This window comes from Ostrea edulis, chromosome 6 (assembly GCF_947568905.1).
Source record: "Ostrea edulis chromosome 6, xbOstEdul1.1, whole genome shotgun sequence".
NCBI classification, from domain to species: domain Eukaryota; kingdom Metazoa; phylum Mollusca; class Bivalvia; order Ostreida; family Ostreidae; genus Ostrea; species Ostrea edulis.
Window position 1 is genome coordinate 70,856,823 of NC_079169.1, and position 22,092 is coordinate 70,878,914.

Sequence of the window (22,092 nt, forward strand, 5' to 3'; positions counted from 1 at the left end):
GATTTTTAAAGTTTTTCCCTATATATTTGTATGTAAAACTTTGATCCCCCCTTGTGGCCCCATCCTACCACCGGGGGCCATGATTTGAACAAACTTGAATCTTCAATATGTCAGGAAGCTTTCAGGTAAATTTCAGCTCTTCTGACCCAGTGGTTCTTGAGAAGAAGATTTTTAAATTTTGCATTTTTGTGATTATCTCCCCTTTGAAAGGGACATGGCCCTTCATTTGAACAAACTTGAAAGCCCTTCACCCAAGGTTGCTTTTGGCCATGTTTGGTTGAAATTGGCCCAGTGGTTCATGAGAAAAAGATGAAAATGTGAAAAGTTTACAGACAGACGGACAGACAGACGGCCGGACAAAATGTGATCAGAAAAGCTCACTTGAGCATTCGGCTCAGGTGAGCTAAAAATCCAAATTGTTGCCAAGATCTTACAAGAAATGCACAAACTTTATATAATAAAGTACCGCTTATCAGACAGATGGACAGGCCAAAAACTATATGCCCAATCTTCCAAACTCCTTTTGTGTCCTCCTGTGTCATGGTGTGAACATGTAACTTGAATCTACACCATGAGCATACTTTCATATCAATTTGTCACGTTTCACACTTTTGGTGCTTTAGGAGACAATTCTAAAAGCTTTCTTCGATTATTTCATTTAAAAACCTTAATTATCATGACCATTGGCATATTCCTAATTTGAAGAAACCTGAATCTACATTTCATTAAGTTGTTCTTGATAAGATTTTGCTCATTTAAGAAATGAACATCACTTTTGAGCTGTTCATGGTCTATATGAACGGATTTGAATTTGAAGCAAATTCTGTGAATCGTGTTAGCGATTCACAGAGAATTTGCCTCAAATCCAAATCCGTTCATATTGATCATGAACAGTTCAAAAGTGATGTTCATTTCTTATATCTATATTCATTTTCTAAATCACCGTTTGTTTACATTGCTTGTACAAGTCAGGATATATTTTGTTGCATAAAATGAACTCCTAAGATCCACCTATGTCACAGTCGTATTGTGACGTACATCAAAACATAGACATGACGTCACACTTGGTCTTAACCTGCCTTTTATCAACATTGCACGGTGCACTGTATTTTGGAGCTAGGAGACCACAAGATTGGGATGATAATCCACGTAAGTTCACAATCTTAATCCGAGGTGCGACTTTGCAAGATCTTTGTAACAAAAGTTGTATTTTTTCAAATCATTACTCTCTCAGTTGTGTGCTTTAAACTAGTTCATAATCCGATCATAGTCAATATGAACGGATTGTGTTGCGTGCTGAAATTGGTTGGTTCATAGAGGAAAATGCGATTTGTAATATAGATATATAGTTTTATTTGAAACTTTAAACCCCTATGGTGGACCCATCCTAGGCCACAGGTAGCCAAAGTGGTTCTTGAATTCAAGATTTTTTAAGCACCCCATACCATTTCCAAGTTATCTCCCCTTGGAAAGGATCATGGATACACACACCACAAACTTGAATCTCTTTTACCTAAGGATTCTATTTGCCAAGTTTGGTTGAAATTGGCCAAGGGATTCTAGAGAGTTGAAAACATGGAAAGATTTAGACAACATCAACAGACACATTTTGATAAGAAAAATGCACTGAAGTCTATAAAGTGGTGAAATCTAGACTATGTTAACTCACTAAGAATTGGAACCACTGTCCACACAGTGAGCTGCAGTCAGTATCCACTGGGGATGTATAATGCTCCCTCCACAGTTATGTCGACCGTTGTATCTCAGGGATACCTGCCATGGCCACTCACCATTCTGTGCTTCTTTACCAAAGATGATCATATTCTCAGTCTGGGGAGTCAAGCTTGGGACACCACATTCTGTTAAAGACACGTGGCAGCTACAGTCACACCTGTATCAACATCTTACATACATTTATATCATATACCTAGTAGTGTATCAACCCCGATACACCTATCTTGGCTTGGGTGAGACAGCTGCAAGGAGGTAAGGCGGTCTCGCCCAAAGGGCCGAGATATTTCGGTCTCGGCCCGTTGTCAAGGGGCTGTTTCACCCTCAAATTTCATATGGCTATTTCTTTTATCTTTTGAAATCTAAAAAAACTACATAAAAAAAAAAATGATGTTACACACAATTTCCCCCCCAAATATAATACTTTCTTCTATCACAAAATTTAATATAAGCATAAAAATTAAATAAAAATGTTTCCAAAAACAGCGCTAAATTGTAACGAGTATTTAAGCAAAGGGTGGGTGGGTGGGGGGTGTAACCAAAGTAACAATTGTTTATTTAGAACAATAACACATTTTAAATTCAAAATTTAAAAATAATCAATGTTCTTGGCGATAGAAAACAGTAGGAAAATTATGGATTATGATACTGAAGCATATTCAGAAATTCCTGGTCCTAATGGAGATCAAAATGTGGATTATGGCAATTTTGTATAGAAAACCGCTTTAAAACAATTTCTGAAAAATAAAATCCCAAGGACTTGGCAATAAAAAGAAAAAAGCAGAACCAATATCTTCCGATGTATTTCAATGACTTATAGATGCTAAACAGATGGGAAATGGTAAAAAAACTTACTTCAGTATAAGGTAACATTCCAGTTCATACGATGACACCACATAAACAAAGTTCCACAACTCTTACAAATTATATGAAATACTGAAAATGGGCCAGTTTGGTAAATCCGAAAAATAAATAAAAATAATTCACTTATTTCCAATTTTAGTATTAATTAGCAACCCTTGTTGTGTTTATGGTATGTGATATAAACAATATCACACTCTAATGTTGATCTCCGATCTGGGATTGCCCCTCGAGTGATCTCGGTTTGGACCAAGATTAACTCTCGGGGCCAATCCCAGGTCCGAGATCAACTTTAGAGTGTGATATTCTATATTTACATTCTATTCCCCCCCCCCCCCCCCCCCCCATAAAATAACAATTCATAAAAGTTTAAATATTTTAGGTACATCATTGGACATGACACTTGTAAAGTGAAGCCTCCCCTTGTAATATTGACCTCTTAAACATGTACAGACATCTCCATCTCCTTTCTACCTACATTCTCCTAATTTACCATATGTATAACTACAAGGTAAAGATATCCAGTTGTCTCTCATGATATATACATCATTACTCTGTCATACCAAATCAAGTCCTTTTTTAAATCTTTATTTTAAACTAGTACTGGCTATTACCTTGTGACCTAAATGTGTTAATAATTGTTTATGCTTTGTTAATTATCGTTTGCAACTGATAAGCCAAGATCAGCAGATGAAAAACTACCTTTATTATGTCTCCCCTCTTCCAGGGGGAGACATATTGTTTTTGTACTTTCTGTCCATCCATCTGTCACAAAATCTTGTGAACGCTTCTCCTCTTATGTGACTTATCGGATAGACTTGAAATTTTGTACAATACTTCATTACCATGTGTAAATGTGCATCTTGTCAGGGCGGGAGGATCCAATGATTTTCCTAAAAGTTACAGTGGATCTAAGAGGTGTGGAGGATGTAAAATAGCTTGTGAACATTTCTCCTATGTGGTTTATCTTGTAGATTTGAAACTTTGTACAATGCTTCATTGCCATTTGTAGATGTGCATATTGTCGGCACAGGAGGATCCAATTATTTTCCTAAAAGTTATAGTGGATCTATGAAGGATGGAGGATATTAAAATAGCTTGTGAACACTTCTCCTATATGGCTTATCTGATAGACTTGAAACTTTTTACAATACTTCAATGCCATTTGCAGATGTGCATATTGTAGGTGTAGGGACAGGAGGATCCAATTGTTTTCTTTAAAGTTATAGTGGATCTGAGGTGTGGAGGTTGTAAAATAGTTAATGAATACTTATGGGAGTTCATAATGTTTATGTTCCTGCTCATGCTTTGTCCTCCATACCATGCAGTACATGATGGGGAGGAGGTTTCATTTGGAGCACTTCCAATTTGGAGCTGGGGAGACATTTGTTTTTCATAAAAACAATCTCTAGTTTTTTTGTTTTTTTTATAAAATTGGCGTGTCACAGTTTGTAATATAATTTTATCAACAAGAACTCATACACCTGGTAAATACATTTTAGACTTAATTTGTCTTTTCGGTGACTGAAAAGTTTAGCATAAAGTTAGAATGAAAATTCTAATATTTTAAGAGGGACAGAATGACGCATGGAGAAACAAACAGATAGAGAGGAAACCAGCAGTGCCCTCTAGTGTCCCTGGCTGTGGATCAATACACTCTTGTAAAGCTAGCATTTGCATACTTACCAATGGAGCCACAGCTAAGCATCAGTGCATTACACGAATACCTATTAAAGAAATGGTACAAGAATTACACACATGAAACCAGTACATTATCAACACCCTACATCTACAGAATATCAAGTGTCTCATTTGATAGTTTTTACTGTAAGCATGAGAACTCCTCACTTCAAAGAATGAGTATTCAAGGACAACTTACATGACCTGCACGTAGTGATTTGGGATTACACCCGTGGGATTATTTGTAGGCAACGCCTGGTAGCCTCCAAGGATATAATTTCCACGCCAGAAATTTCTCAATGTCCTATGCATAAAAAAGAAAACTTAAATGCATCATTAAGTTATTAGTATAACAAATCATCAGTTTTTGTTTCTTGGGCTTAAATACATTTTTTTTGTTAGCCCATGAATTTATTGCATAATTTTCTTGGTAAGTCAAAATATCTGCAGTAAATAGAATTCCCATTAAATCCCCTGCCTACCCTCCTCCGGTGACACTACACAAGTACTGGGCTGTCTCCAGGGTGATGTGGTCACTGCACAGGGTCCTCCAAGAGAAATCCTTCCAAACTTGGACCATACCTGAACTAGCATTACCTGAGGCTGGGTGAACTGACATACAAAAGACATTGATGCTTAAAGATATCTTCTAAATCTATCTCATGAGAATCATTTTGCAGGAGTAACGTTCACATATCAATAAATCTGATAATTCTGAAGTATTTGAAATACTGCATTTCCCCCCCCTCTAGATACATACCACATCTAAATTCATCTGAGCCATCCGAACAATGCTTCATAGCATCACACCTCTGTGACAATGGAACGCAGTCATGATTTTGACACTCAAATTCATCAGATTTACATTTACCTGAAAATGATTACTGCGGTTAAAAAAAATTCAGGTCAATGTCATATTTACAAATGTAGCAATAAAAACATTTTTACTACACCATCAGTTTAAACATATTCACCAAATTAAATCATTTAAGCACAATGCAGAATAATTAAAATATTTCAATAATACAACGAAATGACGGACCCAGCTTATGGAGGAAGAGCATGTGAAATTCTCCAATGTGACACAATAATGGAATTCAATCTCTTCTTCAAAACCATTGAGTAGGAGAGAAAGAGAATTAGAGAAAGAAAGAGAGCAACTTAAAAAATTGTTGCCATTACAAACTTATCAAATATTAAAAATTCTTCGGTATACCCTTGGAGACTTATTAGTGAAGTCCTGCTATGACTTACCACAGAAGTCCTCATCCTGGGTCTCTGGACAGTCCACATTGCCATCACACCAGTATTTCTCTGGGACACACACAGTGTTGTTATTTCCAGGTTCACAGGGCCTCTCCCCAGACATACACTCTGAACATTATAAAACAAAAGTTCTTCAAAAATACATGTTGAATATTTCTAAGAAATCTAACTTTCCCCATAATCATCAGATTTGTAATGACTGGAATTTAATGAATATGAGGTCCAAGATCCACATTGTTCACCTCAATAGTTGAATTTCCCTCATGCAAAATTTTTAAAACCCTATTGTGGCCTTGAGGTTCATGGCTTACACTATATTTGGTTTCTTCTATATCAATATGATAAATTGTATCCATGTTAATTTTCAGGTGACCTTTTAGAGATTTTTTTTTTAAATGGAAAATTCTAACACTCTATTGTGGCCTTACCCTGCCCTGAGGGTCATGTTTTGCCCTAACCTGCCCCGAGGGTCATGCTTTGCCCTACCCTGCCCCGAGGGTCATATTTTGCCTTACCCTGCCCTGAGGGTCATGTTTTGCCCTACCCTGCCCCGAGGGTCATGCTTTGCCCTACCCTGCCCCAAGGGTCATGCTTTGCCCTACCCTGCCCTGAGGGTCATACTTTGCCCTACCCTGAGGGTCATGCTTTGAATCTACATTACAGGAGGAAGCTTGTATACATATCTTACCCTTTTCATTCTTGAGAAGAACATTCTTAAAAGATTCTCTTTTCATTATTTCTTATAAGCACATTCCCGTGGAAGGGACCATGACCCTATATCTGACATTACATCCTTAATCAAAGGATTCTTTGTGGGAAAACCATCTGCTATATTTCCAGAATGTATTGCTATGGCAGCACGCTTCTGGTAGGGTACACAAGAGGAAAAGTAAAAAAAAAATAAAAAATGATTTCAAAACATGTGTTTATTCTTTTTTTGATGTACTATTTATCTATATTCTTTACATCACAAGGCACCGACATATTGTTACACCCATCACATAAATACCCTAATCCAAGTCAATTAGATTAACCCCAACTGTGACCTCCCAGTAGCTAGATTACAGGAGCATTACTCCCACTACTGTCATGGACGGCTGTATTAAAACACAAGTAGCAAAACTCTGCTCTAAACACAAAACTTCTCAATGATACAGTAAAACCTGCTTAATCTGATACGCTCTGTGAGACATTGTGTCGAATTAAACAGGCTGTCAGACACTAGAGAACCTGGGAAAAAACGAATCCAGGATGAGAATAAGGACTGGAATTGGCAGTGGAAGATTATACAAGTGTTGGATAAGATGGTTTAACTGTAAGGCCATTTCAACTTAATTAGTAGATTATCATCCAGGGTCACCAAAAAGTATGGGGCGGGTGGGAGGATTTTATTTTTTAATCTTTATTTTCTGAGAAAAATATCAATGACAAATGAGTTTTTGTCAACAGAAGTCCATCATTTAATCCCAAATAGATATCAATCAATGCTTATATCACAGACGAATTCCAGGTTAAGCTTTAATTTTAAACACAGAAAGATACCAAACTTCTTCAAGATTTACGCCCGTAAGTGTGCGAGAAATTGAGAAAACCAGATCTATATATTTTCTTCACGTGGCTTTTCATGTTCCTATACCGGAAATGTAAATGCTAGAGTCAGACTTGAACATTTTCCCGATATCGCAAGTTTTGCAAAATAAAAAAAATTGGGGCGGGCCGATTTTTGAGGGGCGGGCGGGGATGATAATCTATCAATTAAGTTGAATTGGCCTAATCACCAGGATGAAAATAAGGACTGGAATTGGCAGTGGATGATTCTACAAGTGTTGGATAAGATGGTTTAACTGTAATCACCTGTATTGGAGCAGGCTATGGATATCTGAGCCTGTGGTGAGTACTTATTGGTTTAACTGTAATCACCTGTATTGGAGCAGGCTATGGATATCTGAGCCTGTGTTGAGTACTTATTGGTTTAACTGTAATCACCTGTATTGGAGCAGGCTATGGATATCTGAGCCTGTGTTGAGTACTTATTGGTTTAACTGTAATCACCTGTATTGGAGCAGGCTATGGATATCTGAGCCTGTGTTGAGTACTTATTGGTGTTGGAGCATGAGTATCTTGAGTATCTTGAGCACTGGGCCAGGGATGTTTCGTGACCATAACAATTATAATAATATCCGTAGTAATTGTTCAGGCGAGTTAAACCATACTCGCTTTTATCGTATGTTCGTACAGCCCGACTGAAAAATAAACAGAGACAATTAATGTCAAGTATAAGGCGGACTGTTATGAAATAGTCAGATATCAAACATACCACTGCTACCTGTAACATGAAGATTTAGTCTTACACCAGACCTTTTAGCCATGTTACAATGAAGGTTATGTTATAGTGGTGGACAGAAATAAAGGTGCAAAAAAAAATGCCTTCAATCTCTAACCCTAAAACTATCAGTAGTTCATGAAAATGTATATATACAGATAGTTGACTTGCACATTATCCAAGCATTTTCATCAATTTTCATGGACATTAAGAATAGTTTTGTTGATACATATAAAATGAGGTTGGAAAAGAGCTAAAGAGTCTTAAGGTAGTACTCTACATCGTCATAATGGTTGACTGCCTGTAAAAACATGGATGAAAAAATCGATATCAGCAATACTGTAAACGTACTTTTTTCCACGGGTTCATAAGTCCGCGGAATCACAATTTCTGTTTATTCCGTGGGTAGAAAATTGGGTGGATTTCTTAGATTACCACTTAATGTCTTTCATTTACTTCAAGTACGCTGGGATAAATTGCCGTGGAAAATTTGTGACCGCGTACATAGCGTAAATTAATACCGCGCAGAAAAAAGTACTTCTACAGTATTTGACTTTTCCTTTTCCATTAAAACACAGAGCCTAGTAGCTCAGTAGGTTAGAATACCGATTGCTGAACTGTAGGTCGCAGGTTCGAGTCCAGCAGGGGTTTTGAAATTTTTTCTAATTACCTTCTTATAAAATTGTATTTTTTGACAAAATAGAGTATTAAAATTTGAAAATTTTTAACTTCAAAATATTGTTGTACATATCCTCCACTTTTCAACTACATCAAATTTCTCTGGTGTAGCATACCTCCTTAACTTAATTTGGGGAGAAGCAGAGGCAAAAGCTAACAAGACACCCATGGGCCTAGAATCGCTCTTCTGATACATTGTAGAACAGGCAAAAATTCTCACTAACCAAGATTCATCAATTAACGAAGTTTGATGATGTTAAGTTAAATAGTACCTGAAAATTTAAATGTAACTGTCCAAAAGTAGGTCATGGTGACCTACTTTTGGTTGACACACTGAAGACTCAAGACCCATCAACTGACAAAGTTTGATGATTGTAAGTCAAATAGTATCTGAAATATTCAAATAAAGCCATCAAAATCCAAAAATAGGTCACAGTGACCTACTTTTTAGTCAATACATTCTGAAGACTCAACATGCATCAACTGACAAAGTTTGATAATTGTAAGTCAAATAGTATCTGAAAATATTAAAATATAGCCGTCAAATTCCAAAAGTAGGTCATGGTGACCTACTTTTTGGTCAACAAACTATGAAGACTGAAAATGCATCAACTGACAAAGTTTGATGATCCTAGCTTTCATAATGTCCAAAATATGCACCTAAAATTGAAAATGTGAAATTTGAATGCCTGCAAAATTCAAAAAGTAGGTCACTGTGACCTACTTTTTAAAATAAATATGTTTTGAGGCCTCTAGATGCATCAACTTACAAGGTTTGATGATTCTAAACCTCTCAGTATCTGAAATAACAACCTAAAATGTTCATAAATGATTAGCCATAAAATTCAGAAAGTAGGTCATGGTGACATATTTTTCACATGACGCAGTTCAAGGTCCCATGATCCATCAACTGACAACTTTTGATGATCATAGGCTCAAAAGTGTCCAAGATATGCATCAATATCCAGTTATTAATAATTACCTGCGAAATTCAAAAAGTAGGTCACCATGACCTACTTTTGAGACAACATGATATTAGGTCCTAATATGCATCAACTGACAAAATTTGATGATCCTAGTCCTTATACTAAGCAAAATATCAAAGTTTTAACAAAACAAAATTTAAGGTCAACTTTGAAGTGACCTTGAGACCACACCCTTTGCTCCAGGATGATGCCTTGTACAATTTTTTATCTACAACCTATTCTCATCCTTATGCATAAGTTTGGTGATAATTTGCCCAGTGGTTCTTGAGAAGAAGATTTTTTAGCAACCACTACTTTTGTTTGCATTTTCCTAATTACCTCCCTTTGTTAGCGGGTCACAACCCTAGTTTTAGTCAAAATAAAAGCCCTTGGGCCAAGGATACCCTGTGACAAATTTGACAAAAATTGGCCAAGGGGTTCTTGAATTATAGCCCTTTTTCCAAAAAGTTGATGCACACCGCACGCCAGACATATGGCCATATGATTAGCTCTTTGAACCTTCGGCTCAGAAGAGCTAAAAACACTGAACTGAGTGGTGAAGTCTTGTATTGACCTTATGCTCCGACTGGAGCGAAGAGGATAGGTAGGTAGGTATATAAAATGAGGACAAGTTTTTTTGGATGCATTGTTTATAAAGATATTTAAATAAAATACTGCTCAAATAAATGCATTTATCTTTAGGACTAACCTGTATCCCAGTTGTTTGCAGACAACCTGCGAGTCGCTGTTATGATTCCAGTTGTATTCACACACAGAAGCGAAGATTCCATTGTTGTTAATTATTTCCAGCCTCCCATAGGAAGAGTCTAAACCGCCTACCAGCCGAACCATATTAGTGCTTACGTTCAAAGAATCTATGAAAACAACCATATGAGTGCTTACATTCAAAGGATTTATCAAAACAAATGGTTTGATTGCATCATTTTTCATTAATGCTAATTTTGAATTGTTGTCTATTTGAACACAAAACATTAATGACAATATACGTGTTTCAGATCGGCAAAAACTGCAAAGATATCATATAAAAGCATATAGAAACAATAATTATGTGTGTCATTGTGTGTAACTCTGAGTAAAATGAAGGAGAATGATGATAAATTCCAAAAACCATTCTTTTCTGTCCAATTATGAGTTTCAAGATCTTGTAAAATGAATACCAGAAAAACTCTCCCACATGAAAATAAAGGATGCGTTTGATGGTACAATATATAATTTCCTACAACATAAGCACCAGAGTACAAGGCTATAGGCAGATTAAATCTCTTGCCCAAAATTCCTAAAATTCACATAGAAGTTTTTCAATGGTTGCTGCAATGTATATATTCCACTGAGGCGACCCATCATTTCTCAGATAGGAATGCTTACTGAAAAGATCAGTCAGCATGTGGATTATTATTTGACCAATAATGCATAAATTAGGCATGTTCATCAAAGACAACTCATTTATTACAAAAATCGAGAGCTAGAGACCTAACTGTGACTGTCTTTTGGTCAGCTATGATGTTACATTGATCATTCTACATATAAAACAATTTGAGGAATCCAATTACCACGGTATAAACAGACTACAGTAAATCGGACAATCTGTCTATGCAACAAATACACCACTCACTGACGATCGAAGCCTTCTGCTCATATTAATTTTGGAAAATCAGTTTTAAAATTTTGATTCAAAATTTATGAACAGATTATTGAATGTGCTATGGGGTCTAAATTTGCCCCATCTGTTGATATCCAACTTAACATCAGATAACCAAGGAAATTATAAACAGATAAACATCATAATGTTCCACAGGAGTTATTGTGACAATAGCGAAATATTTTTATGGTGAAGCATGCATGATGGGGGGCCATATATTTTTTGTCAGCATTACATATGACAAAAGATGTTGACAGCACAGGAAAGTTTGAGCAGCAAAAGGAACAAAATTGACACTTGAAATGAAATATCTCTTAGGATTTAAGTTACTTTGGCATTTTATGAAACACTTAGAAAGCCTTTAGTGTTACTGGAGTGTGTCATGTGCTGTGCGAGAAGCTCACTTTTTACCCTAAAATTCAGTTTTTAGTGCTCCCATGTGCTTACTTTCATCCGAATTATCCTGACAATCGTAGACACCGTCCATCGTAAGATAGCCTGGAATACACACCCCCGTGTCTTTGCATTGAAATTCATCACTGCGGCAAGCTACACAAAAACAGTTATTAAAACCATGGTCAATTCATTGCAAGTCCATGAATTGCAAAGCACTTTTTAGTGAAAAAACTTTAATCTGCATCTGTGGTCAGAACATCACAACTACATAATTACGGTATGCAATTTCGTACAAATAAAGTTAAATGAATTTTCATTCTATACAGTCCGAGTAAACAGCATTGAAATTTACCACACGCACTTATTAAACAAATGTATGAAAATCTGAAAAAGTATGCTTGACTGCAATTGTATTTAGTTCTCAGAGAATAGAATACTATACATCTTTCATTTATATCTAGGTAAGTGGACTGAAGTTTAAGTTACATATACCTCTCTCTGGACACGACTCTCCCTCCACATATTTTACGTCATCTATTGCCACAACTCCAGGTTTGGAAAAGTAGGAAGAAACATAAGCTTCAAACTCTGTATAGATCCGGCCACCCTTCACTGGAATTTGACCTTTCACCCACTCGTCTCGCTTCACTCTCACGCCATCTCTGACAAAACGTAACGTGCCTACGCCATTTCTATAAACATACACACTAAGTTGAGCGGAGGGTCCTCCCTCCATGTTGTAATAGAATGATAGACAGCCATCTGACAGATCCTCCACAGGGCTGCTGATGTTTGCTACATCTCCAGTTTCACTGCTGAAGTATATGTAGTGTCCTAGTGTAAAGTAGAATAAAAAAAAGAATTTAAACACTTGTCAACAGTCAGGGAATTGTCACATGCTGTTCAAATTTCAATAAATGTCAATGATTTCTGGTCGGTCAAATACTGCTTCATGATAGTATGGAATTTGCAGTTGAAACATAAGAAAGCAAGTGCATGTATACATTTCGTCTTGCATTGACAATACAATGCCTTTAAGCATGGACACATTCAAATGTGATAAAGTTTATACAAGTTGATTACTTTGGCCTTTCTACCACTATGTATGAAGTCACCATCTTGTATACTTACAGTTCAAAAGTTAGCAAGGTTAAAGGTTTTGATAGACCGACCGAGATTTTTTTTCATGCTTTCCTCTTAATGTGCAAAATTTGGGATGTAAATTCCCTTAGTTTCTGAAGTAGCCTCGTTTAGCTGAGATAACTACAATCTTGACAACAGCACAACACATTATAGTTTCTAACCAGCAGTATTCCCAGTAGTATGGTCATGATTGGGTAGAAAGAAATAATTCCCTTGTCTCCTCAAGAATTTTGTCGTAGCTGAGTATCCACACCAGTTGTTACTCTCGTAGTCACAGGTAATGTTAAAAGCTGAAAGAATTCACAATGCAGACTCCTCTTAGATATTGGAAGAAATAGTAATATCAAGTCTCCATCTTTAAACATGGAGATTTTTTCTTGATGTTAGTCATTGACTAAACTGGTTACTAAACTGGTTACTTAAAGGGTAATAAGTACAGTACTTACGACAGCCAACCTCGTCCTCTCCCGACAAACAGTCAACTTTACGATCACATCTGTATGACATGGGTAAACACGATGTGGTGCCACAGGCAAACATGTTGGCAGGACATTCTACCAATTCAATTTAAAAAAGAATAACATATAGTCAAACTGCCTCACTTCCTTCTGAATCAATGGAAAAATAAGAAAATCAGTGTCCACAACATTTTCCTTGTCCTTCTAAATCTTATTGCTGGATAGCTTTGTTAACTAAAGACGAAGAGGACACAACTTTTATATCCACATCATCAACAGAAATCTAAATAATAGCCTACAATTTAAACTTTGTCTTGTAATATAGTACACTGGACAGCAAGGTCAGCCAACCTTAGGCCAACAATAAATCAATACAATCAACTAAAAATTTCTTTTACCAATCTCAGACATTACCTAATTCTCGACATGCACCATTTGTGACTGATACATCATCCAGTCCAGCATATCTCGTGTTCCTGTCGTAGAATCCTGGCCAATGGAACTGCAATCTCAATGAACCTGCCTCTAGAGGAATCTGTAATATTCAAGTATTAGTTGATGCTCAACAAAAACAAGTTGAACACTGAAATTTCTCTGAAGTTAACTTCATTCCCTATGTTGTGACACTTGGAAATTTGGAGCCTGAAGAACTTTAAATCAGACAACACAGTCAAACACTAACCAATGGTATTTTTGATCTTTTTCAATACCTGGGTTGGCCTCCAGATTGTGCTTTCATTGATCCTGGGTACAGACACATGAATGAAATTTCCCTCCCTCAACTGGACTACATTCAGGTCTCTGTTACCAAAGGTGTAAAATTTAAGACAGGACTGGGAGGTGATGTTTTCTACAGGAGCGTACAACGAAGCGCTGGTGGAAGAGTAGACAGTCTGGAATCCCAGGAAATAACCTTTGAAAGACAGATGTGTTTGAGCAAATATGTTCCTTTTGGAAAGTAACATGTACATCAATCAAACAAAACATAAATAATCTGTTTTAAGTTGCCAGATTATACATCATATCTGATGAAAGGATCCTCTTGTGGTGTGGATTCAAGGTCATTTATATTATGACCTTCGGAGTCAGTCTTCTTTGTTAAAGTTAAGTCTGTCGGTCATTCACCAATAAAAACATATTTTTCAAGGATTTCAATATTTCGGTAATTGAATTTCTAAGTAAAGAGGTATGTATAATGCAAAAATAAAGTTAGTTTCATAGGAAAATTTTTGTGGTCAATATTATTATTATTTTATTCATTTATAAAGTGCAAAATTACATATAATTTTTATGCACTGTACAATGTTTGTGCTAATAATCAATGATAATATACTAATAAAAGAACTGCAAGAGCTACAAAGAAAATGATAAAACAATAGAAAGAATTTAGATAAAAACATGGTAGTAAAATGATAAAGTGGTTGACTTTGACTTGACAAGATACAATTGGCATATAGGTATTCATATGCGGGATCAAAATTCAGTTTGCAGAGGTTTATGGCAATATCAAAACATTTAAAATTCATCTTTTACATAATCCTGTGAACACCTTTTTTGGGGTATCCTATACAGTTTGGAAACTCGACCATTCAAGTCCTCCACTTTGATATACTATATATCTTTGAGATTTTCATTACATACCCTGTGAGCCGTTAACGTTGCTAGAGTTAGTGTGGTCCACAATGACGGTTCCATCCACTCTCATACTCTGTAGCCAGTGGACAGGAAGCAAGTACGAAACATTGGTGTAGCCACAGTGGTAGGAGTCCTCAAAACCACACGATATACTCCGTACTGTAACAGGAAATGTCACATGTCAACAAAGAACTCTTTTGAGGACAAAAAACATTGAAGGGGAACTAAAACTATTCTAAATGGACATAAATATCTCCCTCACTCCGAAAGTATAACTGAAACAAGAGCTCCGCAAGGTGTGGCATATCCTCTAACAACGAGAGTCCACAAGCTTTTTCTATGAAGTTTTATAGTGGCCTTGATCTTTGACCCCAAAATCAATAGGGTTCTTCCTCTCTTGATATCAGAGCTAAACAAGAGGTACTGTGAGCAATGCTCACTAAGAATACCCAAAAGGGTGTTGGTAATAGGTAAAACTTCAGTATTATGATCCAAAAGGTATCTAGGAACACAGCATCTCCATGCGATGAAAAAAGCCGTTAAAGAATTTAAATGGAAACCATATTGCTACTTTGATGTCCAGTGCACGTGACCTTTGACCTTTTGACCCCAAAATTGATAGGGAACATCTTCATCCCATGGGTAGTCCATATGTATGATATGGTGACTGTAGGTGGAAAGGATAACGCTTTAGAGCCCGGAAACCATATTGCTACTTCGATGTCCAGTGCACTTGACCTTTGGACCCCAAAGTCGATAGGGAACATCTTCATCCCATGGGTACTCCATATGTATGATATGGTGACTGTAGGTGGAAAGGATAACGCTTTAGAGCCCGGAAACCATATTGCTACTTCGATGTCCAGTGCACTTGACCTTTGACCTTTTGACCCCAAAATCGATAGGGAACATCTTCATCCCATGGGTAGTCCATATGTATGATATGGTGACTGTAGGTGGAAAGGATAATGATTTAGAGCCCGGAAACCATATTGCTACTTCCGATGTCCAGTGCGCTTGACTTTTGACCTTTTGACCCCAAAATCGATAGGGAACATCTTCATCCCATGGGTAGTCCATATATATGATATAGTGACGGTAGGTGGAAAGGATAATGCTTTAGAGCCCGGAAACCATTGCATCTACAGACGGACGGATGGACGGACAGACAGACGGACAACCCGATTCCAGTATACCCCCCCACAACTTGTTGCAGGGGTATAATAATGTGAAGTGTGAAATCAATGGAGCAAAATCTGTGGCCTGTAGAATGTCTATAAATCAGTGGCCTGTAGAGTGTCTATAAGCTTTTTCTATGAAGTTCCTTAGTGACGCAGCAACATGCACACAAACTTTACGATGAAGTCGTTAAAACACATGGAGTCAAAATTATGAAAGTCAAAAGTGAACTTGTGTACTGTTTTGACAATTCCAAATATAAGTTGGAAAGTAATATGCAATGCCTAAAGATTTAAGTACAAATTACCAATGTTGGATTGAAAATCCCATATCAAAAGGAAGGAAAAGTCGATAGTTAACTCGTTCATAATTATTAGTGTACAAATCAAAATTCTGAAAAATATTTCATCAATGACCTTGAAAATTGATAAAGTTCTTTCTCATTCCATGCCAAAAAAGTATACAAAACTATGATCATCGTTGGTTTTATGGTTCTCTTTGAATCTAGTCCACAAGCTTACACATAGATGGGGACATACATGCACGTTAGCATTGCTATATATCCCCTTCACAACTAGTTGTCAGGGCTCGAAATTAATATATGCCCGTCAGTCTGTGACTGGTTAAAAGCCTGGTGTACCGACTGACATTTGTTTTTGTCAGTCCGATGGGACTGGTTAATTTTCTAAAGCATCATTTTGGAAAATATACTTATGAAATTTTATACACACATTTGGCATGCTTTGATCTGTAGATATCAGACAAATCTGATTCGTAAATATAAATCCCACATTTAAGTGTTACAATATTGTCTGAGGCATATTGAGTTAATTTCATTTTAATAACATTAACGAAATATGTTTAATTATTTCTGGAAAACTGTTGGACTGGTAAATTTTTCTGCGGACTGGTTAAAATTATACCCCATCAGTCTGGCTGGACTGGTGACATAAAAAGTTAGCTTCAAGCCCTGGTTGTACGATAATAAACTTTTTCTGCCAATAAACAGTGCTGACGTTGGTAGTTTATAATGATCATAGCAGATAAACATCAACTGCATTGCAGGAGAAGAGTTATTCCAGAAGTCTGTCAGATTGTAAAACTTTTCTAAGAAAGTTAGATATTATAAATCTTGAATACATTACTTGAAATTTCATCATTTGCAAATCCTTAAATAAGCTTCACTGTTCCATTAACATTGATTTTATACTCACCACAATGCAATGTTTCATCTTCTTCATTTGGACATTGAGGAATTTTGTCACACACATAGTTATTTGAGATACACTGGTCGGAGCAGGAGAAAAGACCTCTAGGGCACTCTGGAACACAAACAAACACACAGTTAAAGTGAGGAATCTGTCAACACAAACAAACACACAGTTAAAGTGAGGAATCTGTCAAAACTACATATCTTGTTACTTTTGTAAATTTTGCTTGAATCCCTGCTTCAGTTCAGAAAAGAATGTAATTTAACAAACCTAGTTTTGGACAGCCTCCATTATTTACTGTGACATTGTCAACAGCTGCGATACTCCCATCACCAGACTCGGCCACGAAAGCCACCCGAAAGTTTCCTGTGGGAAGATCAAATTCGAACTGTCCATTGAGCCAGAATCCATCAGTGGTCACAGTCTTCTTCCACATACTCCTGACAGTGCCTTTCTCCGATTCCTCCAGCAGCTGGACTGACAGTGTAGTATTTGATCCTCCCTGATGTGTGAAGTACTCAAACTGAACACAGCTCTTACCACCGGAGTGTGTATATCTTGGAGACATCATAAAAGAAGTGCCACTGGATAAACTTGCCATGTAATGACCTGTTGAATCAACGGACAAAAAAAGAAATGAAAATTGAAGAACAAAAATGGCTACAGAAAAGACATGTTTCAAGCTCATACACAAGTAGACAATTATTGCTGTATCACTAAATATTGAAAGAGGAAAGGAAATCTGGAGAGAAAAAACCTAACCCACTTTCCAATCTTTCCCATACCTGCTCTGTTTGTAGAAGACGATTCGTAGATGGAGTCAGCATAGTCTACCTGTGTCCATGGTGTACTGCTCTGATTCATGTAACCACAGAAGAAGACATCCTCAAAACCACAGTTAACTGATGTCTCTGTTCAACACAAAATTATACACAAGTTGTAAATGGACAGTTAACTGATGTCTCTGTTCAACACAAAATTATACACAAGTTGTAAACGGACAGTTAAATGATGTCTCTGTTCAACACAAAATTATACACAAGTTGTAAATGGACAGTTTTTGTAAAAGAGATAGTGCTGTTCTTAACATTTGTCACTATACCCTACCACTAAGTAAGTACTGGCTACATTAGCTCAACAACTAGACACATTAATTCAATAGTTACACACATCAGTTCAAAAGCGGTAAGCTAGCTTTTTCAGAGAGACTCGATAAGCTACCAGTATAGGGAACTGTGTCTAACACAAAGGAATTCACTATTGATGATACATGATCAAAGTTTGCAGTAAAATATTGGATCTGATGACACTGCATCAATCACATATAATATAATGTGTTTAAAATTTTTTATGTTTCTCAACTCACCTGGACAGACAGTGTCCATTAACACAATATCATCCAGCGCCATGTCAGATCGATGACCACTGCCTTTAAGGGCCACAAAGAACAGTTCAAATTTGGGAGAAACTGGTAGTGTGATGCATTCCTGTCAAAAGAATGACACTAATTATATTTCCTTAACGTAGTGCAGGAACATATCAGTTTTACTGTTTCTTCCTCTTGTTGTCCTTTTTTCCATATCCCTTTTTTGTCCATGAGTGTTCTCAGAAACTGCTTGAGATGAAACTGTGCGGAATGAATGTCATTTTCTCTAAACATTGGTCTTTTGGTCTACTAACTTTAGAATCAGTCTGGTTTTTGTTTTTAGTTTAGTGAAATCATTTGAAATTTGTATTGTTGGTAGATACTGAGACTCTTAAACTGACTGGCATGGTCAAAATGACCCAGCTGCATGCACATAACTTTGATTGGATAATACTAAAATATAAATAACTCTCCAATGAATAAAGAGAATGGAATGATATTCACAGTATAGATGGACAATATCAATGCCTAAAGATTAGTAAAATAGAAAATGTACATGGTGTTTTGAAGGTCTCAGTTTTGAATTGAACATAACTTCTTTATTTATTGTCAAAATCTTTGTGGTAGATGTATCAGGGTATTTACAACGGTTTGCTATTGTCATTCTACTTGCTAGCACAAGCATGTATGTGTGCTGAATTGGGATAGTATGATCTTTTAAAAAGTGTAGAAAGGCAACCCCCTACCCCTAAGGAGGAAAAATAACCCATACATAGCAGTGTTTGAAATTGGTTTAAAACTTGGTATAGACCACGGGTCTATGCCAAAACAAGATGACATAGACATTATCGAATGGGCATAGACTGAGAAATTGAAAAAAAAAAAAACCCACACAAATTTAAAACATTTTCATTTACTTTCAACGCACTTAGAAAGCATATTTTCTCATTTCCATAACAATATCCTCCTTTCCTCATAACATTTATCAGGCATCGACTGAACATGCAGGGTCCTTTGGGGTAACTTTATTGTTTTAAATCTAGAAAATCGGTATAGACAATTTGGTCTATCTCAATTACAATAGGCATAGACCAGTGCCATTTGACATAGACGCGGTCCATGGTCAATATCGAACATGATACAGTAGTTTTTACCATGCAGTTTGCTAGTACAGTACATTCATGTAACACATTCAAGTACTGCTATGTCCTTGGTAGAAGCCAAATCAATTTCAATCCAAAAAATAAAATATTGATTTCTGACACCTAGGCAATAACTTGTACATGTATATGGAAATGTTAAAGATGTCAGGAGTTTAAAAGTTTAATTGCATCTACAGGTAGAGTCAGAGACAGGTATAAAGAAGAGAGTTTTATAAGCACCTTGTGCCAGTACTGCCACTGGTTGCCAGTCTTGGACCACTGCCGCGTACTGACTCCAGTGCTGACGACTTGGGTTACAACATACAGTGTTCCTATCTGGTCCCCATACATGTGATACTTGAAATGAAGACTGGAAATCTTTGTTGTCTCCAGTTGTGGGAACCACAGGTGCGTCACATCCCCTGGCATTCCATTAGAGGCCTCCACCAGTAAGTAATGGCCTGATAAAACATGAATATCAATAACATCTGGGTCATACCATTGATTAATTCTTTTACAGTTGATTTAACTCTAGCACAAAAATGATTTAAAAGAGAGAGAGAGAGAGAGAGAGAGAGAGAGAGAGAGAGAGAGAGGTCCATGGGCCACATTTCTCAACTGAGCTACTGAATTTTCTAATATAAAACTTATGCTACACAGGATCACAGGATGAATAAACTTGAATTTACAACACATGAGGATGCTTTAATATCAACGAGATATTTCACCTGGATAGTTCTAGACTAGATTTATTATACAAACTTTCCCTATATATTCTTGTGTAATATAACCCAATCTTGGCCTTGCCCTTGGCTCATTAGTCATGCTGTGAACAGATTTAAATCTACAATTTGATGTGATGCTTTCATGCTAAGTTTGCACATGCACACTGAACTTTTGTAGTTTTTCAAAGAATTTTCCCAAGTTGAACGTTTGACCCCATTGCAGTTCCATCCTAAAATCACAGTGTGAATGAATTAAAATATACACTATTTGAGGATCCTTGTGGTTCTTGAAAAGATCTTTTAAAGGAATTTTTTGTTACATTTCTGGACCAATGTAAAACATTGAACTCTTATCATGGCCTCAACCTGGCCTTCATGGTGCGAGCTAACTGAAATCTATACAGTGTATATCCTAAATTCTGGACAACTGTCAGACTGGAGAAAATGACCTGTTTAGTGGGGTGGCCAGTTTACTGCAAATTAACAGCTGATTACGAGTTCTGTCTCCTTTCCAAAGTTTATACTGTTCACTCCTCAGGATTTACCAGTGTATCACATTTATGTCTGTCAAGCAAAGGGTTCTTAAGATATTGAAGGAGATAGTATCTTACTATGTCATTTGACCTCAAAATCAAAAGGAGTCATCTACTCTTTAGGTAGAATCAGGGTACTATGTTTTATGAGTGTCAAGCGAAGGGTTCTCAAGCTATAGAGCAGACAATATCTTACTGTCTCCAGTTCGACTCTTGAACTCAATATTTCTTAGATGGAACCAGCATACTAAGTTTGATGTCTGTCAAGCAAATGGTTCTCAATATATTAAGTGGACAATATCTTCTTATGGTCAGTTTGACCTTGTGATCTCAAAATCGATAGGGGTCATCTACTACAAGAACCTGTGTACCAAATCAATGTCTGCCAAGCAAAGTGTTCTAAAGATATTGAATGGACAATATCTTAATTACATCCAGTTTGACCCTTGACCTTTGACCTAAAAATCAATAGGGATCCTCTACTCTCCAGTGGCAACCACTGTACCAAGTTTGGTAACTGTCAAGCAAAGGGTTTTGTTAGATATTGAGCACACAAGACTTGGTCTACAAACTGACCAGCAGGTGTAAAACAATATGCCCCCTCTTTTTCGTTCAAAGGGGGGGGGGGGGGGGGGCATAAAAAATTAACCCACTATCTCTTATTTTTAAATGCAAACATGCTTATGCTGTAAAAAAAAAAAGAAGACAATGCAGAGTTGCTTTAATGTTGATTGATATGCTGGAGTGGAAATTACATGTAATCAATAATTTGCTTATCGGAAAGTTAGACTCTACTGTATATACTCCCACATGAATTGATTTGCATGCAAGTCAGGGACATTTTTTCCCCCAGAGAATTTTCTAGCAATTTCTAGTAACAGAGGGGGTGCTCACTGCCCAAGCCATCCCTCCTGTCAAGCAAGGTCAAATAATTGGATCATAAATTAATTACTACAGCTCCATTATAATATATAAGGGGAATCTATCTCACTGCAGGTGCCCCTTTAATCATTGGACAAGGATGCTACTCCTGCAATCTGTACCTAATGACACACGCCCCTATTCAAAAATGATTATTACAGGTAAATGAGAGAAAGAAAATTAAACATAAACCACCCACAGCAAATCTTGATATGTAGT

The 22,092-nt window shown here is 36.8% G+C and overlaps 1 protein-coding gene across 1 annotated transcript in view; it reads right to left on the reverse strand.

Moving 5' to 3' along the window:
- The window catches only part of LOC125683627 (MAM and LDL-receptor class A domain-containing protein 2-like), a 202,632-nt gene that overhangs the window by 10,511 nt on the left and 170,029 nt on the right, over window positions 1-22,092 (reverse strand). Inside the window, exons 73-92 of the mRNA XM_056140659.1 lie at window positions 19,935-20,155; window positions 18,553-18,673; window positions 17,972-18,097; window positions 17,457-17,795; window positions 17,190-17,297; window positions 14,803-14,955; window positions 13,872-14,074; window positions 13,576-13,696; window positions 13,150-13,257; window positions 12,865-12,993; window positions 12,053-12,394; window positions 11,612-11,713; window positions 10,214-10,379; window positions 7,591-7,781; window positions 5,527-5,646; window positions 5,033-5,143; window positions 4,755-4,884; window positions 4,472-4,576; window positions 4,279-4,319; window positions 1,670-1,859 (exon numbers count right to left, since the gene is read on the reverse strand). Coding sequence (XP_055996634.1) covers window positions 1,670-1,859; window positions 4,279-4,319; window positions 4,472-4,576; window positions 4,755-4,884; window positions 5,033-5,143; window positions 5,527-5,646; window positions 7,591-7,781; window positions 10,214-10,379; window positions 11,612-11,713; window positions 12,053-12,394; window positions 12,865-12,993; window positions 13,150-13,257; window positions 13,576-13,696; window positions 13,872-14,074; window positions 14,803-14,955; window positions 17,190-17,297; window positions 17,457-17,795; window positions 17,972-18,097; window positions 18,553-18,673; window positions 19,935-20,155 — 3,127 coding nt within the window. The remainder of the gene's footprint in view (window positions 1-1,669; window positions 1,860-4,278; window positions 4,320-4,471; window positions 4,577-4,754; window positions 4,885-5,032; window positions 5,144-5,526; window positions 5,647-7,590; window positions 7,782-10,213; window positions 10,380-11,611; window positions 11,714-12,052; window positions 12,395-12,864; window positions 12,994-13,149; window positions 13,258-13,575; window positions 13,697-13,871; window positions 14,075-14,802; window positions 14,956-17,189; window positions 17,298-17,456; window positions 17,796-17,971; window positions 18,098-18,552; window positions 18,674-19,934; window positions 20,156-22,092) is intronic.